Source organism: Balaenoptera musculus, chromosome 2 (assembly GCF_009873245.2).
Source record: "Balaenoptera musculus isolate JJ_BM4_2016_0621 chromosome 2, mBalMus1.pri.v3, whole genome shotgun sequence".
Lineage (NCBI taxonomy): Eukaryota > Metazoa > Chordata > Mammalia > Artiodactyla > Balaenopteridae > Balaenoptera > Balaenoptera musculus.
Genome location: NC_045786.1, coordinates 141070558 through 141094438, shown reverse-complemented (window position 1 = coordinate 141094438; position 23881 = coordinate 141070558). Strand labels below are relative to the sequence as shown.

The window sequence follows — 23881 nt, the reverse complement described above, 5'->3', positions numbered from 1 at the left end:
GTGATAAAATGTATCACTGCCACTTAATGATTTACTATGAGGTAGTTTCTAAAATATGATCAATTCTATACATATTAAGAAATTAAATCTTTCTTTCAACCACATACATATCTGATTTTCTTTAGCAGGATACTAGTTCTAAGAAAGCCTTCCTCTGCATGTTTGTTCTGTTACTGTAACTATACCCATAAAACTGAAAAACTTTATCTTTCAAAATAGTTTGAGTCTTGTCTTTTTTTCCCCCTCACTTCTCCATTTTCAATTACTAGGGAAATTTACTTGTCAAGGAGATCTTTTACTAGTACTCTATTGTCTTAATGTCAATTCTGAGAAGGCAATTCCACCGTAAGCATTAAACACCTCACAGATGTGTCACTTCCACTCCAAATGATGTCTTATGCTACTGCAGGTGATTTTATAAGTAATAGATGGTTCAAAGCAGAAGAAAGATTTTTGTTATTTTTCAGTAGAACTGAAACTTCAGAATTGCATTAATTAACTTTAAATGTTAAGTGAATTCTATAAAGTGAAAGATAGCAAAATTAGCCTGTTTTCCAAAGAGATATTCTTAAAATTTATTTACTGTCATCTTCACCATTACTGTAATCTGGTCATATTACAAAACACTATCTACCAAGATACTCAGGATGTTACATGTTATAAATTAAATAGTAAATAAACACATATTATTAATATGAGTAAATGCCAAAATGTCAAACAAGGAAGACTCAGGAGGCTCAAACAATGTTCTACATACAAGAACCAAAAAACACTGAAATTTGCTTAAAGAAAGTAGAGTACATAAACAAATTGATGTTTACTCATTTAAAAGCTACCAAAAGATTATTCATCTAAGGACTAATGTTCCAGTAGTTCTTCCTCACCTCAATCAAAGTAGGCTGATTCAATGTAGACACTTTCAGATTTTTAAGTGCTATATTAAGATATGATGTATTACTTGATCACTTCAGGGTGTCTTTCTTAGTTGTATGAAATTTCCTATAGAAGGTATGATTTTAGGTGAGGTCAAGCAGGAAATTTAGCAGAAATCAAAAGTTGATCGTGGTTTTCAGGGGAAATATCTTTATTAAGAGGCAAGGAAGTAATAAACAGAAAAATACAATGTGTACAGCAAAAATACTCTAAAAACACATTTTAAAAAAGTTTAAAGAGCAAGAATGGAAATTATCTTTAAATCTCTGTAAGGGGCTCCCCAAAGAAGAGGAATTTATAATCTATACTTTATCCATATGATAGTTCTATATTTGAAGGGTTTAACGTAATTCCATAGTGAGTTTACCTTGTGTGCATGTATGTGTGCTTGGCATGTGAAGAGCACAGAATAAACAGTGTAAAAAGGAAGAATAAAAACATAAAGGTAGAAAATTTCAGGGGATCAACTTTTTTAAGCGCATGCTTCCATGCAGAATGATCTGACACCATCCTCAGAAAAAATAACCAGCTCTCCTTTTCTCAGTTTGTAAAATGATGATAATTTCACACAATCTCTATTATAATAATTTCTTTGTCAATGTCGTCTTGACACACTAACCAGTTTTAGCAGGTGTCAGCAAACTTTTTCTGTAAACAGTCAGATAGTAAATATTTTAGGCTTTATGTGCCATATGGTCTTTGCTATAACTATTCAACTGCTGTTGTACTGCAAAAGCAACCACAGATTATATGCAAATGAAAGAGTGTGGCTGTGTTTCAATAAAGCTTTATTTTTGGGACACTGAAATTTGAATTTCATATAATATTCCACATGTCACAAAATGATATTCTTTTGATTTCCCCCCCATCATTTAAAACTGCAAAAATCATTCCTAGCTCATGGGCCCACAAAAGAGAAACAGGATTTAGCCCAAGGGCTGTAGTTTGCTGACCCCTGAGTTACAGCATTAATTTAATGAATAAAAAAGTGCAAAAAACCCAAAGACAATTCATCAACAATATAAGATGAGTTAGTTTAGAACTAAAGCTGGAATGAAGATACTGATCTTGAAAGACATAAAATCACAACCATCTAATTCATTATTTGTATTACCCTATTTCATACTCGTCTTATTTTGGCACTCAGGAAATTATTAAACATTTTAAAACTACACTTCAAAAGATATTAGTTTCTGGCTTGATTCAAACATTTTTCTTAAACTTAATAAAAATATAGTCAAGTGATAACTCCTCCCTTAACTTTTTCCACTTCAGATAATACCATCCCTTTTTTTTGTGTTAGCATAGCAGGTACATATAATTATCATATTCCTTCTACTTCATCACCTTTCTTCTTAGTTCACTTATGTGCCAATAATCTGTCTTCATAAGTCACCTTCCATTTTACTGTTTATTAAAGCCTTTAAAAAATTAACATATTTGATTACCCCAAACCTACCTGTATATATTTGTAGCTGAATGGAAATGTATCATCATATTACATAGACTGAGGGAAAATACAAAATTTGTGGCTTTGAGGTATTTTTATTCCTCTCCTTTCTTTTCTTTTTGTCTTTATTTCATGAGTACTTATCTACTTTTTTCCTGAATGTTTTAACATTCAAGCTTCCCAGGGCCCTATTGCTCTTTAATGAATTAACTTCAATTTTATAAATTTACCTTGATGTACATTACTTAAAGGAATTCATTTGCATTATCTTATGTTTTCCAATTATCATCTGTCTGCATTACTTTTTTTTTTTTTGCATTACTTTTAAATTAATTAATTACTTTTTTATTGAAGTATAGTTGATGTACAATACTATGTAAGTATAGGTGTACAGTATAGTGAGCCATAATTTTAAAGGTTACACTCCATTTACAGTTATTATAAACTATTGACTATATTCCCTGTGTTGTACAATATATCCTTGTAGCTTTATATGTGATAGTTTGTACCTTTTAATCCCTGACCCCTAAGTTGCCCCTTCCCCTTCCCTTTCCCCACTTGTAACCATTAGTTTGTTCTCTATATCTGTGAGTTGGCTTCTTTTTTGTTGTATTCACTAGTTTGTTGTATTTTTTAGATTCCACATATAAGTGATATCATACAGTATTTGTCTTTCTCTGTCTGATTTATATACTTCCTACTAGATTCATGCATTAGATTACATGGAAAATTAATTTTTTCCTTTATGTGGTTTCATTCTTCAGTCATTATTCTCAACACATTATCAATCTAAGGATTTGTAGTTATTTTTGCAGTAGTTAAATTAGGCAAACTCTGTTTAGGTACAAGATGATAATTTTATTATTATTAAAATTACTAAAAACTCATTTAGGGTTCAGAATACTTCAGTTTTGTATAAAGTACAGAAAAAGATGATACATTCTTAACTTAGAATTCAAGAATCAAATGCATCCTACTTTTTGCTATAGAAGAGTCCATGTAAAATTAAAAAGTATGTTTTCATATGAGAAATAAATAAAATTTAATACTGTTCTAAAAATTACCTCTTAATACAATAGTCTACTTTATATCATTGATTATAAGTAATAAATAAAAATGCAGGGTTCTTTCCTCTAAAAAATAATATATCATATAGATGATACCAATTGAAACATGAATAATTTAATTAAATCCTTATCCCAAACTTCTGAATGATGTCTCACCTTCTTCAACTATTAAATAAGATATTTAAGTGGCAACATGGTTCTGAACCTTTCATCTTATTGAAATATTTAGCGATGTTCAATGAATTAAAAGGCATTCATATACTTGCTCTTCTGTGTGGACACCTACAATAAATTTTCACAAAATGGAATGGTCACTATATGCCAATTTATCTCATTTTAGAAACGAAATCTGTTTATATAGCGTATGGTACTTAGAATAACTTTATTCTGCTTCTAAGCAACAATTTTTTAATATACAAGGCATATTTTAAGGCATTCTGGGGTAATAAGAATTAAAGCGAAGGAGAGACACGGAACATTCAGCTAAGATTTTGATTTGTGTCTTTTCCTAGCTGAACTCTGTAGAGAAAATACTATTATTTGCCTTTTGACAATATATTTTTTGTTTTTCCGTACTTTTCTAGTTAACAGGAATCTTAGAAGGATACACCTTATATTCAATCTTTTTAGAAGAAAGGTAATCAGAACAAAGTGTGACCCAGTGAAATGAAACAAAAGATGAAGACACTGAGACTAGTTATTATGTACTCCATCATGCAGTACAGGTATTGAAAAAAAGAAATTGAAGAGTGGCATGAGAAAACCAATTTCCAAAGCACAGAGATTTCAATTTAACCCTAATCTAACACAAACTCCCTACCATATAGACCTTAGCAAGTCTCAACTTTCTGGTCTTGGTTTCACTGAAAGAAAAATAATATCATTTTTTATGACTGGTTAGGGAAGAGTATGGCACTAAAAACATACATTATCAGAATCTTTTTAGGAGTTTCTAGAATGATATCCAGATATATCTAGACTGATTTAATTATAAAATTCATACTAATCTTTTTTATTTTTTTTAAAACAGTGGGATAGATTCTGGGGATGATTGTGGGTAATTTTTCAAATTCTCTAAGAATATGACTGAAAAGAAGGACTGGCTCAAAAGAAAGAAGTAGAAAAATGAGACATGTATTAATTTCCTTTTCTGTTTAGCTATCAGAATTTAATGACTGATATTAATAAAAAACTTTGAACTTTAGTAAACAGAAATTTAATGAAGAGATATACAAAATACACATAGTATATAATTAAAAACAAAGCTGAGAAACCAGAGAATTATCATAGCACTATTATTTTTTATTCTATCCTTCATAACAAAATTATTATAGCAATATGAATTAAATGTATGACAATAATCTTGGGAGAAGTAAATCAGGGCTAAGTTTCATAGGAACTTTTTTTTAAAGCCTCAGAAATACGAGGTCAAGGTTAAATAGAGCCAGAAATTATTTACTGTAATATTTTAGCTTGTCTTCTACCATATTTATACCATGTACCATTTTAGAGATTTTAATTCCATTTATCTTGAAAAGATATATTCAGGAGTAGGACCAAGCATTCTGAGTCTGAACTATCAGTCACAAAAAATACTATTGTTAGTATGCCTATATGACGTATGTACAGTATTGAGTGGCTATAAGGTATTGTTCTCCTTCATTGTTGTCCTGGGTATATTATATTAGCCATTATCTCAAGTATTTGTAAGATGTTACATAATAGTGTTCATAGTGAAGATTCCTACTGCCTAATTTTCTTATTTTTAGACAAAAAATGATATCTTATAGCTATTCCCAAAGAGTCTGAGTTAAGAGAAGTCTATTAACTCAGAATAGATGTATCTACTTGCCAGATTACCTATAATGAGACTCTAACACTGAATATTTTCCTTGACAAATGAAATCGAATCATCAAGGCTCTATCACTTGGATCCGGCCCATAATTTATAATCCTGCTGACACATCCAACAGGGACAGAAGACACAGTAAATGGAAAAGCTCCAAATGAAGTCTCATGAAAAGATCATCAGAGAATTATACAATTGTATAAGAAACACAGATTTTGAAAAAAAAAAAAAAGGTTTTAATTTGCATTGGAGCCAGAATGCTATTAAATCAAATGCAATGTTAGTGTGGCTTAAAGGTCTTCTATGCTAATTTAATCTTTCTTTCATAAATGTGAGCATGAAGCTGCAGTTAGAAAAGAAAGAAAGAGATAGGGAGAAAAGAGACAGAAAGTAAAAAAGATGGAGATGAGAGGACAAACCAATCAGATTTGGAATTACCAGTCAGCAGAAGTTTAGGAAAAAAAAAAAAAATCACCAGGTGAAATCGTACATTTACTCTGAGAGAGTATCCTTTCACATTGCCTTCTAGGTGATCTCTGAGCTCCTCCAGCTTTCGATGGAGCTACATGTAAACATCAGAAAATGAATTGAAAAAGCAACTTGGTCTCTTTTCAGTTTTCCTTTTTCCTTTTAAAAATAAGATCATAGCGTTATACATTTCTCACTGCCTTTGGCAAACATTTCAAAACGTCGAAGATCTTTGTATAGCGCAAGAATACATGCTCAATAAACCGTGACTAGGAAGAGAATATTTTATTTTAATTAAAGCCTCTTTTCTCCCCAAAGTGTTAGAGAAAATAAATACCTTAACTATCCTTATAAACCTCTAGAGATTCACTTTAAAATTTTCTATTTTGTAGAAATATGGAATAAAGACATTTAAAAATTATGAAATTTGCCTTTCTTTCCCAAACACTCTTTTTGATTTAAGGCTGCATCCATATTCAAATAAACTGATTGAACCCTAAAATGTATATTTTGTTCTTATACATATTTATGTGTATACACATAATCATATTGTATATACACTTAAAAACAATAAACATACAATTACAACTTGTAGTTCTACACATCCAAAAGCTGAACTTCGAGATAAACACACGCGTACTCGCACACACAATCCAGTTTATAACAGATGGTGCTGCAGTATGGATGCCATTTTATCTCTATTTCACTATCAGTCATTTCCAAAAAGTTATGTCAAACTGCACCTTTTCACTTGAATCTGAGTCATAATCCATAGTCTCAACAATAATGGATTTATCTTCCCTTAAAAAATTAAAATATGATACCTCACAGGTAGACAGTGAGGAATGCTACTGATATATCATCAAGACACATAACGTCATATTTTTCTGACTAAATAATTTTAGCTTGCCTCGCTTCTGAAATAGGTATATAATCAACACTTCCCATCCCCTCTGATTATTCTTAGTGAAATAACAACAACAAAAAAATGCTACCCAGTATATAGCAGTGTTAGAGAACAGAGAAGATGGCTTGTTTGGAATAAAGGACACAAACATACAGACACACCCTCATCCATGTGCACTCATGTGTGTGCACACACAGATAAATAAACAACAACAAAAAAGTAAAATTAAGAAGGCAGAAGAGGCAAGGAGAGGAAAGAGTGCAGAAATTAGTGCTCCATAAATTGTTAAATGGAAATAAATTGGAGGTGTGTAAAATTTTAAAATGACTTAATATTAGCCTCAAAGTAGTTATTGAATTTTGGGACATCCCAGTGCAGTGAATTATGTCATTTTGATTAATTTAGCAGTTACTATTGCTGTAAGGACAAATGGGACTGAGATAGAAGAAGTGGTTAATATTGAGGTAGATTTCTCTGCATATTTTTAAAATTCAGCAAATTTTCTAACTTGCATTTATGGTGGCAGCATTAAAAGTGGTTAATTGGCTATGTCTATGTCTCTTAAGGGTGATAATTTATTTACCTTTCATTGTGATTAAATGTTAGAGTATCGAGTGCCCAAGATAAATTGACCAAATGGATATTTAACAACTACCAAATGGGACCATTAGATCAGAAATCTTTAAGTGGTGTATTAGTAGGTCACATACACAAATGGGCAAACATATATATATATATATATATATATATATATATATATATCAGTTTCTGCTGATTGTTATATACATTTTTTAACTTTTGACAAATAAAACAAAGGGGATTAAGAGTGCTTACTATTAGCTATATGTGAGCCCACTATACTAGCAAGCATCATATGAAATTCCTTTTCTCTCTAATTCTTAAGATTTTATATATATATATATATATATGTATATATATAAAATACATGTTATTAACTCATAATAATTATTTTCTGGAATGAACTACAAATGGTAATGACACTAAAATAACATTTAACAAAAAAAAGTAAAAAGGGGATATAACATTCTGAAAATAAATATTAGTTCTCTGTGTAACAGGAACTTAACACATAGTCAGTGACATCAATCAGAGGAACGGTTTACTCTAGAACCCCAAGTTACAGGCACCTGTAATGAGGCAGTTGCCCTTTCTCTTGTTTGTGGTGCCACTCAAAGCTAGTTATTTGGCAGCTTGCCTTCAGCTGGTTGCTCTATGTGTAGCTGAAACAAACAAACAAAAATGACCCAACAGCCAATAAAAATATTAAAATAAAACAAAATGGGATGGTGAAAAATGGAAAAAGCCCCCTTCCTCCCACCACCCTCCAAAAAGGAAGTAGTGTAGGCTATAGACGAAATCTTGCCAAAAAATGTTAGAAACATATTTACTTTGAGGGATCCAACTCTACTAGCAACTCCTTTGCTTTCATCCGGCCGTCTAATTTGCTACAGTGAGGGAAGATGGGTAAAAAAGACAGAATAAAGAAAAAGTGAACTTAAAAATTTTTCTAAACATTAGTAAATAATACATGCAAAAACATCAATTGACTCTTTGAGATACATCTTAGGAGGCCAAGCCAAGGAGTTAACTAACCCAGAGGCTATATGACATGCTCTGCAGACAGGTTGGTCACTAGAATTCAGTCTTTGTTATGACACTATTCCTAAGATGAGGAAATGGGCACTTACTTTTGTTATCTTGGGGACTTCTCATGAAGCAGTGTCTGGAGTAGTGTTACATTTGCATTTGGCTTACGAAAAACAAAGAAATACAAATATACCTATGCAGAAAACTTTGTCTCCTTTAGTGTCTATTCCATTGTAATATCAGAAAACATCAGTGCTATGACTAGAAACATGAGTGTTCCTTAAGTGGAAAGATCAGTCCTGACAAGCATCATTCTTGACAGGTGACAGAGTGAAGCTCCTCTGCTTGTTAACCCAAGCATTGAGGTTGTTCAGCTGTCACTGAGATTCCCAATTAAACAACTGTGCTGCCCAACCAGAAAATTTTAATGCCAGACCAAAGTTAGATACATTTATTCCCTCAAAGCTTTCAGTTATTTCAGTTATTTTTTCCTTTTGGGTAAGATAGGAAAAAAAGAAAAGTAAAACTGCTGTTTTAAAAATTTGTTTCACCTCATTGTGTAAATGAGAAAAGGAAGATTCTAAACCCAAAGTGTTTTATTAGGTTAGGTATAAACTAGAAATTCCTTTGCTTTTTAATAGAGCTGTAACAATAATATTTTGGTTAAAGAGGAAGTCAAACTAAAAAAAGAGTAGGGGGGAGATTGGAAGGAAGCTTCAGACCAAGTGCTTTTACATTATGGATTCCTACATGTGCAGAATGACAGTCTCCATTCAGACCAGCATAGCTCAAGTTAGTTGTGATTCTCTTGCTTGTATCAGGAGACAACTGATGAAGTATCAATGTGATGCCAAATTCCCAGTGTTAAAGCCCTCAGGAAAAATAAGAAATCTGACCGTGCTACAAAATTATAGTTTCTGGAGACAGGCTATAGTTGTCTTATCCCTTGTAGGATATCTCTGATAGCGTAAGTAGATTGCTTAGGAATAATACTGAGAAAATTGGATTTTCACTTTGAAAAACAGCATCTTGATCCATAAGAATTGTGTCAACTTTTGGTTTTACTTGATATAAATACTTTTTACTAATTCTTCAACATTAATTAAATATTGTACCCTAAAGATAATCACTGATTCTTACCCTTCTTGGTTGAACAGAGTTCTTAAATTTAGAAACAGTGGATACTAATTAGAATGGAAACAGTCTATAAGAAAGGGCCTCTGGATGGACAGTGAGTTCATATTATTTAGTCATTTTCTTATGCTATTTTCTTTGATTTCAGAGAACATCTTTATATCAAAAGCTATTTTCCATTTTAAATTGACACAATATCTTGATTATAAACAACGTAGTTTTCTATAAAAAAATATAGAGTCTAATGTTTCATGCTGCTTTCTGAAAACTTTTAGAAACTGCATTGTTATATAGTAACAAGTGAACACCATTTTCTACATTATCTTTTATTTCTGGAAAGCTTAAAATTACATCAAGTCCAGCAACATGAGGTAGTTTCTTCAAGGTTACACAGGACATTAATGACAAATCTAAGACCAACATCCACCGTTCCTGGTTTCTACTTTAAAGCTGTATTACCTTAATAGGCTTGGAAATAAATGGGTTGGAAAAAACCTGATGCTTATAAAAGGACGTATATGTATACATGTCCCTGTGTGTCTGTTTATCTATCTCATTTATGGAAGAAATTTTATGTTACCACATTAATGTATGGATGAAATTTTTCCTAAATCATTTCAATTCCAAATGCAAGTGCAAGTACAGAAGCTTAAAGAATGAAATATAAGAAGAGAAAAGACAATCACCATTGAACTCTGAACATGAAAAACAGACTATATACCAATTTACACAAAGATTTTTAGGAGCAGACAGCTCATCTGTCAATGCTTGACACCAATTTTCTGTATTTAAATCTGATTTTGTGAATCCTTAACTATCGTAAGAGGAAGACTTTAGAAAACCAATGCGGTTATCAAAGCCACAAGTGGTTGTAAATCAAGTGCCATGTGATTTTTTGTGGCTCCTGATACAGGTAATTATCCCTAATATTGAAAAACTTCAGAAAGAATATGAAAAAGATTTGTCACATATACTAAAATTTGAATTGTAGAGAAAAGTCAAATCGATAGATTTTAAGACGTAATGCTCTCATTTATGCTAGTCAACCCTTAATCATCAATTATGATGGAGTAGTATAAATAAAAGAAATTCACAGCTAATCCAGATACTTGATTACTATTTTTCTTTGATTAGAATTTAAAAGAAATCACAAAAGATTAGCATTTGGATAAAATGAACTTTACTCTTCATGATAATTATAACAGCCTCACATTGTTAGCTAATTTTATACATATTTTTCTGAGGCTATAAACATTCTGTATCAATAACTAAGAGAGGCTAAACTGCAAATGTTTATACTACATATAAAATCACTGCAATATAAATGAAGCTTGAGAATTGGATGTAAAGAATTGTAGGGATTACAGGTTGGTTGAGATTATTAGTTTATAATAATGATATATGAAAACTGAAATGTTACCTGCAAAACAAAAAATATTATCACTAATGATTTTTGTACCTTGAAGAAATCCTTTTATAAATATTTTTACTGAGATTGTTAAGACATAAATCGGAGGATCAAAATCATTTCAATCTTCTATTCAGCCTCTCAGCCTGAATATATTTAACAAGATATCCATTAAAAATTGTCTGAAAAGATTGCACTATATCACCTGTTTTGCAACATTCTGGGAATATTTCTTCAGGAATTAATTACTGGGTAATCTATCCTCAGGAATTAATTACCAGGATGTGGTCACTAAAGTAGTGAAATGACTGCTATTCGTATTCACCTTTTTTTAATAAGAGCTTGAATTTTAGATATATCATGCAACAAAAGAAATTGCCTGGATGCTAACACAATACGGATTGTTGATTCCCTTTGATTTAGCTCAGTTCTCCAAAACTGAGCTCACTGTAAAATTATTTCCATTATTAACAAAGTAGAAAATCACCCCATCTCACCCTCATCTCTCTTGCCAATAATAAGTAGCTGTAAGTGTAATATTTTTTAAAGGCAAAAATAAGATTTTGGAGTAGAAATCCAACTTGATATTGATTTTTGAAATAAAATATGAAACTTCAAGAAATTTGGGGGTTGTAGAAGCCACTTAAGGTAGGCACCCATATCACTGGATGTATGCATTAACACATCTCTTTAGCTGCAAGATGTTTGGTGAAGAACTGTGAGAAAAGGTTATATATTTTGTGTGTTTGTTTTATTGATGAGAGAATGCAGGTCTTAGAGAGGTCCATTAGCTTTTTGGAGACATATCAATAAAAAAAGCATAGCTTATATTAAATTCTCTGGCTCTCAGTTCTCTTCATTAAATTTGGGCTCTCATTATAGAATGACTAATGTAGATTTCCCCTTTTTCTCCCCTGATATATTTTGTATTGATTTAGATTAAGATTGTATAGATTAAAAAAAATTTTGTTTGTTTTTCCTAGGGATTGAATTGTTTTATTTTTAGAATTATCTAACTTACCTTCAGAACTACCCTGAGAGACAGACATTTTTAATCCTATTTTATTATGCCAGTTTCTTTTTTAAAGTATGGGTATCAATGACAGGAAAGAAAACTTTTTTTTTTAGAAATTGTTTCTCTTCCAACCAGTATCACTCAGAACATATTGGTACAGCTATAGATTGCTTCTGGTAGTTGTGACTGGAGAAGGAGGTTTTTAAAAAAGTTTTACTTGAGAACTCAAAATTTAAACAAACTCTTGTAAATAAAGAAATTCTTTTGGGAATCTGGTTAATATTTCAATTCACTATATTTCAGTCCTTTCAGTAAAACTGGTGCTTCATTGTAAAACAATTCTGTTTCACTTGTGATTTATTAAGGCAAACTAAAAAAGAGAAAAGAAAGAAATGAAAGTAAGAGAAGCAATAATTCTATAAGTGTGTCGGGGAAAAATAAATACTCTAATGCATTTCTGGAGAAAGGCAAACCAATAAAAGGATAGAGAAGTTCAAGGAAATATTGCAAAGAATAATGAAGAATTAAGTCAAAAATTAGAAACTTGGTAGCAAGTCACAGCTCTACCAACTGCCCCACCCACTTACAAAAGTTTTTATACTTAGGAAATCCTTTATTTTAAAGGCTCCGATTTCTAATGGTTTATTAACATTTCAAATATTTATTTATATTTTATTGTACATTTATAATTTTGATCCCTAAGTTTCTATAATAGCTCTGATTCCAAAATAATACAATCTATACAAAATTAGACTTTTAAGCAAGTTATTTCCTGCCCACTAGCCAGAGAATAATTCAATCCATGCTCTTTTTCCCCAAGTTTCGTATCTGTCTAAAAAGAAATAATGAAGCCCATCACAGGTATGGTATAAAAAAGTTATTAGGCATTTTGAAATAGATAAGTTTTAAATAGTATGTTTTTAAGAATTATTTATTATTTGTGTAGGAGATAGAAAAAAGTTTATTTTCAAACTTCCATTGAAATATAATTTTCTATCCAGCAAGATTTGGAATGGCTTAGCCTGCATATAAAAATGCTCTGGTATAAACAGAGTTACAAACACAAACAAATAGTTGGCTTTATGAAGATTTGCCATAAATCTGAAAAGTAGGCAAAAGACATCCATCCTCATCGTTACCAGATCCTGTCTATATAACAAAACAAACAAACAAAAACTTACATATTTCTGGTTTAAAAAATAATATAGATTATAAAATAACCTGTAATTTAATCCCTATGCAATTTTGTTTAGTACTTTTTTAAACTACATATTTTATTTTGAGCATTTTCCTATGTCATTAAATATTCTTAAAGATATGATTTTTTAGGTTATATAAATAACTCATATATATACATATTATTATACAAGTTATTTAACCATAGACATTAAGGTTGGTTCTAATTTTTCATGAATATGAATAATGCTGTGATAAATAATCTTGTACATAAGTCTTTCATGTCCTCTTTGATAACTTCCATTGAAAAATTTCTGGAAATAATATGATTGGTTAAAACATAAAAAATTTTTTATATATATAGTTTGCTTGCAAGGTTATACAATGTTATATTCCTACTAGTGTGACTAGGAATATTCATGTCACTGCTCATTATAGCACGGATGATTATAATTTAAAAATAGTTATCAATTTGACTACAAAATTTTTAACAGATTTCTGTGAGGGTACATTTTTTTCCCATATATTTATCTGTTGAATTTAATTCTTTTTATGAAATGGCTATTCCTGCCCTTTACTCATTTTATTTCTTTTTTTTTCCCCTATAAGATTAGAAGAGCTCTTTTAGGCTATCAAAGCTTTGATAGATTTGTTGTAATTTTTGTTTTTTTTTTTTTCTTTTTCACATCTGCTCCACTATAAGATCCTTGAGGTCATGGTTAGTAAGTCTATGCATTGCTATATTCCCAAAACCTAGCACAGTACTTGACATAATATGCACTAAAAATATTCATTGAATGAATTTCTGAATTAATGTGTTTTGTCTTTAATGAAAGTAGGATGAAAAGGGAGAGCAGATAATCCTGAAGTTTTGGGCAAGAAAATACATGGCCAATTTTAGAACATGTATCATTTAAAAATATAAAGATCTAGGAAATAATTTAGTTTGGTATATGCTGTCTATTAAAGTCATGAATGAGACATGGCCAGTTAACTATATAGATTTGAATCATGGCTATATCTAATCAATTCTGCTGCTGAAATAATGATGGCACAGATTATTTTTGTTGAGCTGCTTTTACACAAAACATACCCCAAACCTTTAAAAAGAAGTTTATAGGAAACAAAGATATTAAATTAACTGAAAGCTAGTATTCTTAATTTCACTATTCCTTGTATTTCTACAGTTCTCACTTCCCTGTCATCCTATAACTTAAACAAAATGCTAGTGAATACCAAGAGAAAACAATATTCCACTTAACAGAGACAAAGCTTGACCTAAATGAGAAAGATCTTAAACGAAGTTAGAACGTTTTCACTTCATAATCTTTAACTTTATGTAGTAGCATGAAATGCAAAAGCTGAAATAAATAAATGTAAATTATTTTACATTAATTGGATATTAACATAATATCAGAGAGAAGGGCTAAAGAGAATGATAATATTTATTCAGTCAGTATAGAAACTTATTGCAAAGGAATAGAATTATAGGTCTAGAAGGGACTTTAGAGGCTACTTAATTTAGTATGATGATGTTACAGATATAGAAACTGAGGTTTACTAGTTCTAACAAAGGTATAAAGTGGCACACTAGGGCTGATACTCAATATTTGGTGCCTGATAGTGCAATACTTTTACATACTCAATACTGTTGACTTTTCAAACAACTTTGGATCCATAATTTTTAAAATAGCTGTCAGTAAATCAGTCAAAAGCAAATGCTAAAGGCTGCTCCTTCTAGAATATGATTGAATTGAATTAATGAAGATGCAAAAATGATCTCTTCCTGATAACCATATGAATTATGGGAACCATGGGCCTAAAAGTTTGGCATACACTTTCAACAAAGGTAGAATTAATACAAGTCGCTAAGTTTAATTAAGAGAAGATTCTAAAACATTTCACTTCCAGTAGACTATCACAGCATTATATTTAAAACTAGGAAATAGGTAACAACTAAAATATGCAAAATAGGGACTGGTGAAAAAAACTATGCTATACCCACAAATTTGAATACTGAACAATAATTGATATTAATGTTGTAGAAGATAATTTAAAAACATGTAAAGATGTACATGACATAGAAAGAATGTTACTAAATGAATGAGATAGGTTAAAATATAGTTTCATAACAATAGCTAACATTTAGTGGTCGTTTCTTATATTTCAAACACTGTGGTAAGTGATTTATATGCATTTTAAAATTTAAACTTTAAAACAACCCTATGAGGCAAATAGTATTATTATTTTTCATTTTACAGATGATTAAGGTTATAGAGGTGAAGTAACGTTCTGAAAGTCACACATCTAGTAAGTGATAAAGCTGAGATTCATTGCCAAGCCTGGAGACTCCGGAACCAGAGCTCTTAATCGCTGCCTTGCCATAATGATCCATTTATATAAAATACTTGAATGCATGGGAAAAAAACCAGAATGATAAAAGCAGAGTTTTAACAGTTGTTATTTATTAAAGGCAGTCTTACAGGAACTCTTTTTTTTTTTTGCTTATATTAATTTTCTAAAATGAGCATGTATATCACTTTTTTTAAATTAAAAAAAAAAAAGACCATGCCACTTATAGACTGTCTAAACTATAAAACTGTTAACTCTATAGCTATTAATTTCTAGTTAGCTGTATCTTCTCAGGCTAGCTAATCAAATTTCATTTGCAACTCAGATTTCAAAGTGGCGATCGTACACTTCACAGTTAAGCTATTCTTAGTTTCAATGATAAATATAATTCTGTGAGCATTAAATAATAAGAAAAGGATGGGGGGAATTCCATTTTCAATTTTCAATGTACATAAAACGTAGAGGGGACACTTAATTAGATGAACGAAAAACAGAAATCAATGTAAAATCCTGTATATTTAGCAGAATGTCAAAGAACAACCATTTAAAATAATTTGTAAACTGAAAATTCATAGCTAAAATATATTATTACTATTTTAGTTTTCTTCAAAATGTCAACAACTAATATACCATACTGGATAGTGTCTCTCCTGTTAGAAACGATATGAAAACAATCCTTTTTTTGAAGTCTCAAAAATCTGTTTTGCTATCAAACTAGAATAAATAGCAAAATAAATATGTTGTTATAAATGAGGAGAAACTAGACAATAATGAATGAGAGTGGAAATCAGTTACTCAAAAGTCTATAGGAGCCAGGCATTTAATGCAAATAAGTAAAGTAGGCTGGAGGGTATAAACAATGCCAGCTGAGTACTGATATATGTCGTGCTGGCCCAGTAATGTCAATCTGATTTTTTTAGAAATAGCTGAAAATTGTATTTTTATTTAAAATCTCACCAATTTTAAATGTTCCAAACTAGTTATAAAAAAAGAAGACATCCCCAAAGATATCCCTAATAAAACTATCTTCCATCAACTAGGTTATGACTTAAAAGAGGGCTCTCTGTGCACCTATAAGTAGAAAGGAGACCCTAGGGAAACATTAGTTACTATACAAATATAGAAGTAGAATCACATTGGAGATGAGTAAAGTTAGCTGGGAATTACATTTTCTGGTTGTATCTTCAAAAGACTTTGTGAAGTCTTCTATTATTTTGAATCAGGGAGGAGAAACTCTGTTCCCTGTCCTAGAATGAATCTGGATCAGAGTGTCAAGGGTGAATCATTTATATTAAGCATGGTACCGGTGGTCATTTCCCTAAAGAATAAGATCTCTGGAATGAGAATACCACTGTAACATGGTCTAAATGAAAAAGAGAACACACGTAATTTTGACCCAGGATGTTTCCAAGAAACATAAACCACTCTGCTCATTTGATTATACTAGCAGTTCTTTAAGTGTGGTCCACACACCTGTAAGGGTCCCTGAGATCCTTTCAGGGGTCCACAAGGCCAAATTATTTTAATAATAATACTAAGACATTATTTGTCTCTTACACTATGTTGACATTTGCACTGATAGTACAAAAGCAATAGTGGATTGGTACTATAGTAAAAAATCAAGGCAGTGGATCCAAATAGTGTGAATAGTTATTGTATTATTCACCACTGTGTACTAAGAGTTTAACACTTTCCTCAATGAAACAGTAAATACTAACTCAATTTAATTAAAACTTGTCCCTTGAGTGTGACAAAATGGAAAGTATGAAATAAAACCCTTCTGATGCATAACAAAGAATGACAGTTGTCTCAGGTTAAAGTACTTAGGCAATAGTTTGAGTTGCAAGCTGAACTAGCCAGGTTTTACACAGAACACCATTTTTACTTGAAACAACATCTGACAAACTATGACTATTCAGACTTAGATGTCTGGTAGACATTTTCTTGAAAATGAATGAAATGAGACTGTCAATTCATGGAAAACAGACAGGATTTGTTGGTTTTTGTTTTTTTTTTTTTTTTTTTGCCAAAGAAGAAACTCTACGTTTTAAGCAAAAATTAGAACTGTGGAAAATGTACATCACCATGAGCTTGAGAGCTTCCAATGCTTCCAAGGCGTTTTTAATGAGCTTGGTGGTTGTATTAATTAAAATGATTTTGGATATAGTCAACACTTGGAAGAACTTATATTTTCCATGTGATCAAAAAATGTTACAAAATCATACCTGTATATAAGATCCATTAAACGTTCAGGACAGACCAATGGATTTTTTTTTCCCAGAACAAACAACTTTTTAGTGAAGTATAGTTGATTTACAATGTTGTATTAGTTTCAGGTGTATAGCAAAGTGATTCAGTTATATCTATCTATCTATTTATTCTTTCTCAGATTCTTTTCCATTATAGGTTATTATAAGATATTGAACACAGTTCCCTGTGCTATAGAGTAGATCCTTGTTTATTTTATATACAGTAGTGTGTCCAATGGATTTTAATACATAGGAGTATGAAATTGTCCTTGACAGGGTTTTAGATTCTACGCTTCCACTAACTTTTAATAGACTACCAACTGAAAAATTTTGATGTAGTGTCAAAGAATATCCACAATTATAAGAAAATGTTATTAAGATAGTCCTTTCTTTTCTAACTACGGAACTGTGAGGTTGGATTTGTTTCTTCATATTCTTCAACCAAAACAACATATCACAACAGATTGAGTACAGAAGCAGATGTGAGAATCTAGCTGCCTTCTATTAAACCAGACATCAAAATGAATATGAAAAAATATAAAACAATGCCATCTTTTTTAGTAGATTTTTAAAATTTTGGAAAATACTATTTTTCCCATAGCAATATTATTTATATTAACATAGAAAGGCCTTATTATTCTCATTTTGAAGCAAATAAACATTTAAAAAATTTTTAAGTTTTAATTTTCAGTGCAGTAAATATCACCAGCTATAACTCACATAAACAAGCTATTTGAGGTCCTTAATAATTTTTAAGTGTGTAAAGGAGTCCTGAGACCATTAAGTTTGAGAACTGCTGGATCTGACCAATAATGTTGAGAATATTATTGCTCAATAACCAACGCCCCCATGGGACAGTTAACTTGGAACACAAAAAAACTTATATTTTTATGTCCAGAGAATGTATTTTATTAAATTAATTAATGTTATTAATTCAGTGTTTCCCAACTTTTTTGGTGTTTGTTGACTCCACATGTAGAACCCATACATTTCTACAATGTCATTAACTGCTGAACAGTTGTTGATATACCATTGTTGACATGACTTCAGACAAAAGCAAAGAAACTTGATGTTTAGTGTAGTCTTACTGATTTTATTTAGGCTCTCAAAAATAGTGGAAAATCATTTGCAGGCCTCAGTTATTGCCTTGATCTAGGCTAGAATTTTAGAAATTTCATGACATTCTCCAGAGACCTGGGAACCAATGAACTAGCCATATTACACAATCACCCTGATGTTCACAAAGGAAAGCGGTGATAATATGGAATAGTTTGTAAAAACTAACATCATTAGGAAAAAATATCTCAGAGAAAATATTACCCTGATACTGGATCAAATAATGCCATTTTTATATGTTAAGGAAATCACACTGCCTTTCAGACATACACATTAAAAACTCTGAGTTAAGAAAATATTCTTTAACCAGAGTAATATAAATTCTTTTGCTCAAAGGACAATAACAGAAGCCTAGAGAGAAGTCATAATTCTGCATTTTGTTTGAATATAACATTAGACATTATTACTAATTATTAAATGAACACATTCTACCTAAAGATATTTCAATATATACATTTTAATTATTTTATAAAGTTTAGTTTAATTAGACAGGGAGAATTTATATTTTCTTCTTAAGAGGAAAAAAAAAGAACTTGCTGGTTAGTCTGGGCACAAAATTCTATTCTAACCTTTGAGGTACAAGGGAATATGTGACAAGAGATTACATTTACTCAGTTATTTATTTTAGTCAAACTTCAGATGCTTAGGGAACAAACGGAAAATTGAATTGGTCTTTGTAAAAAATTCTCTATTTTAATAACATCTATAGGGAATGGTGAATTGATTGGAAGTTTGGAATTTTCTTTCTTTTTTGTTCTGGTCATTATTCTCTACAACAAGCCTCTTGATTCTAATAGAGGTGCTGCTGCCTTTCATAATTGAAAATCAGAACTCATTTAAGTTGTGGATCATGCTCACTTTAAAACACAGTTTGTTACAGAATTATTCTTTTAGCAAACCATTTTTGGGAGACTATCACCATTTTAGAACTTGAGTCCTCTAGATATTGCCCATTCATAGAATCTACATACTATTTGACTTTCTTGGCTTAGGTACTACTTTACTTAGGGCAATGAAAGACTAAAATCCCAAGTTTGTTCTTAAAATATACTTCACCGTGTTCTCAAGCAAGAGAAGTGAAAAATCACTTGTCATTTCAGTCAGATTTCATTAAAAGAAAATATCTGATATGAAAGAGAAACGACTTTCCCCACATACAGAAAAATATTATGTCATTTCAGCAAATAAATTTTTGCTGGAGACAATGCCATTCTATGAAGAACTGTTTAGAAAAGATAACACCTTGTTGTCCTTATTAGATTGTGACGAGTGTACCGAAAAGGAAATCCAAACTTGGTATGTTTTATAGATCGTGTTCTCACTATAGCTGGAGAATCTTAAAGGATCAAAGCACAATCTAGGATATTATATTGCAGTGAGCATAAAAAACATGAATTCATAATAATGTTTAATATTATAGTTGTTGACCTAACAGGAATAGATGCATACATACAAATGGACAGAAAGTTTTCACCTTAAATGCTGCCCCATGATAAAAAGCTACAGAGGGAAAGGTTGGAACTGTTAGTTTTTAATCATAATTTGGTTATTTAACCCTTCTGTGTTTTCACAAAGACCAGGGTAAGTGTTTCTGATGGTTATTCCCAGAGTATTCTGTACTCCTGCTGATAAATCATAGCACTTACTATACTTTATTATAATTTATAGTTGCCTGTTTTATCTGTTTGTAAAGCCAAGAACAATGTTATTTGCTCACCACTGCTTTCCCAGAACCAGGCAAAGACTTATTTAATAGATTAATAACCCTGTTGGGGAGGCAAGGATTACCAGTTTCATCATAGACAAAAAGCTCAGAGAAGTTGAGCAAGTTGCTTAATGCAGTGTAGTAATTAAGTAGAGAAGTCAGCATTTGAATCCAGGTCTTCTCTTATCAAGTCAAGTGCTCTTTCTAGTGCTGATCTTTTAAGACTGTATTGTATTTCTGATGTAAAGAAAACATATTCGCACATATATTTCTACACATGACAGATTGCATGCCTAATCTGAAACATGGAAGGGGGATTTCTATGGGGTTTGGCTAACAGTAATATGTACTAAATTATAAATATCCCATCCAAGACGCAGTAACAATAACAATGTCAGACTCAACTTGTGTTCTAATTTTGTGCTAGATATCATTCCTGGGATGTCTTATACATATCTTAGATTGAAAACATTCAAAACCAAAATGTATTAACAACTCTCCTTTGCTTTTTCTCTTTTATTCCTTAGTATAGTTAATAACATCATTTACCCATATCTCAAATTAGAAACCTGACTTTCTTTCTGATTTCTTCTCTGCCCTAAATTTTTATGCTATAAAATTAAAATAAAGAATTCATCTAGAACAGATTTACGTGCTAAAACCTACCGCCTTGTAATTTGACTCAGCAGGCAAAGGCACACACACAAAAAGTCATTATTTAAAATAAAAAAGAACTGATATCTGAAGTTGGATTTTGAAGTCACTGAATTAGGTTATTTATGTACTAATGAAGTTTTAGTCTGAGAGTTCTTGATTGGTGAATACTGCCTGTAAGGTGGTCATTTCTGCTGAATATAATTCTCAAAACCTCTATCTGGCAAAAAAGCTTTTGTTTGGTTTTATTCATCTTTCATGTCCCTGGTGAAATGTTACTCCTTAGAGCGGCCTTCTCTGATCATCCCATCTAAGTGCGGTTTCCCTCCTTTTATTTTCTATCACTACACATTTTTACTTCTTCTTAGCGTGAATTTCAATGTATCATTATTAAGTTACTGTAAAAGTATATTTATTATAATTTAAACAGTTATTTTAAATAAATTTGTTTTAAAAATACCTATTTATTTCAATATACCATTGACTAAACTGTAAACTCCATGAGGGCAGAGACTGTGTCTGTCACTGATATAAAAGTACATATAAAAGCATCTAGTTTACATTCAATTAAGCAGTCTTATAATTTGAGACTTTTAATAGGAGGATTAATTTGATTATCTTCACTTCTTTTTAAAAAATAAGTATTCAAACTAATTTTTCTATTATATTACTACTCTGATTCAACCGTAAAAGTTTAATTTTAAAATTACAACAAAGCAATAATTTTATCTTTGAGATTACATTCTGGTGCTGGTAAAAATTATTTAAAAGAAACAGAATCTTATTCCTAGACAAAAATATGGAAATAAATTCCTGAAAAAAAAGATATTCAAATATTCTGTTTTATTTGAATTTACTGTCAATGTGAACAGCTAAGTGTTAACTATGGAAAAAATATCAAGACAAGTCACTTTCTCTCCTAAAATTTTGCAATAAGCAAATTAACTTAATGTAGAAATTTGGAGTGATTTTTAAAACTGTACTTAATATTCTCTTTGTAATTAAGATGTAATTGCAGAGTTTTAAAAAGGCTCAAGAACTACTATGTATAATTAAACTTAGCTTAAAATATTTATGTACACAGTATATCACTAAGAAAAAAATACTGTGTCTTAGATAATTCTGTATTCCCATCATTAAGGTCTTAATATTTGATGAATGAGTAAACTTTTAAAATGGACTTAACATTTAGCTTTAATTATCTCCCAGACTTTATAAATGAGTACAACTTATACTGTTGGAATTTAATGAAATCAAGTAAATTATTTTGTTTCAAAAATTTATAAGATATGGATGAGATTCTTCTACCCAATTTATGTCTTGAGAACTCCATGTTTTCATTCAGTTGAAGATGTAGCTGACTGGCACCCCATGTATAAATGTATAACATACATTTTCTATCTAGAATGTTTTTATAGTTTTTCTTTATTGAAGATTTAGGACCTCAATTTTTTTAAACTATAAAATTAATATCACCTATTTTTGACACAAGTCTAAAAACAATGATATACAACAGTTAACACTCTGAAGACTTTGCTGAAAAGGTTGTACCATGGAATGTAAAAACAACTGCACTACACATATCAAGAATTGCTTGAGATTACTTCTAGTTAAATTCAATGATAATATTCATAAAACTCATAGAAAAGCTGGAATTGAGGAAGAGAGCTACATAAGTCCTTAAATCTGATGACAGTGAAAAAGCCAGTTTGAAAAATTACCTAGAGAGCCCTGAAATAAATTTACTGTATAGCCTGATATCTAACATCATATCCTATTAAATAAGAAGGAATGTTACTGTTAAGCTTTTGATGCCAATAGTGGATCCATCCCATAGAAAACTTGAAAGCACAAATGACTAACTTTGCCAGGAAAGAGATATTCCAGGAAAAAGCATCACAGTCATAATTAGGTTTGCTACTCAATTTTTCACATACATGAAGATGTCAGGTAGCAAATAAATGTCTAATCCTCCCCCCACCCCCTTACATGATTCAGTACTTGGGAAAAATTATAAAAAATAAATACTAAGACACTTCCTCCCTCCCCCAAAGGTTGGCATTAAAACTTTCTTTCTAATCAATTTAGATTTGTTTCCAAATATTAGGCAGCAACATTCCAAGTTGAATATGTTTGAAAAAATTTGGAATGATACTAGAGCAGGGAGCTACCCCTGCCTGGACAAGTTAAAAAAAATCCCTTTGGTGATATTATTTTATTTTGTTAATCTTACTGTTTATTGGCCAGAAACACATTCATCCTCTGCATAAATAAATAACTTCACATCTATACTAATAAGTATGCTAAAAAATAATAAGTCTACAACAAAGAAACAGGAGCTACACAAAGTAATACCTATAGCTGTGAGGTAGTAGGCATTTTGAATGAAATCTCTATTGCTCTATTGTTGGCCTAATATGACAATCTGTGAAACATTAGGTAGTAACTGTGTTATAGCCCATTAATTTTTCATCGTATTATCTTGCATGCAATCCAATCTTGACAAGCGGAGGGAAATATTGGTTGGTTAGTTTTCCCAGATTCACATAGCAGAGCAGGTGTAAGGTGCCAAGGAACTGTACTTACTTTTGGTGTTGGGCAGGAAGCTGTAGAAAGGCGAGATGTAGCCTGAGCACGAGGAGATTCTGAAGGAGTAGTGCTGAGGGAGGCTGTGTCTCGTGGGAGCACCTGAACGCCACGAGAAATGATGGAGTCTGGAATCTGGACAAGAGGAACAAGTATGGTTTAATATGCTGAAAATACCAACAACATGTAAAATCAATACCCACA

At 31.1% G+C, this 23881-nt stretch overlaps 1 protein-coding gene across 14 annotated transcripts in view; it reads right to left on the bottom strand.

Annotated features, from left to right (window-relative positions):
* Nucleotides 1-23881, bottom strand: part of GPHN (gephyrin) — a 633631-nt gene that overhangs the window by 207715 nt on the left and 402035 nt on the right. For 5 of the 14 annotated variants that reach the window (XM_036843405.1, XM_036843408.1, XM_036843402.1 and 2 more), the window contains 3 exons: nucleotides 23678-23812; nucleotides 8084-8140; nucleotides 5790-5861 (listed from right to left, as the gene is read on the bottom strand). In XM_036843405.1, coding sequence (XP_036699300.1) covers nucleotides 5790-5861; nucleotides 8084-8140; nucleotides 23678-23812 — 264 coding nt within the window. The remainder of the gene's footprint in view (nucleotides 1-5789; nucleotides 5862-8083; nucleotides 8141-23677; nucleotides 23813-23881) is intronic. The other 9 variants (XM_036843404.1, XM_036843406.1, XM_036843412.1 and 6 more) reach the window with 2 other exon arrangements.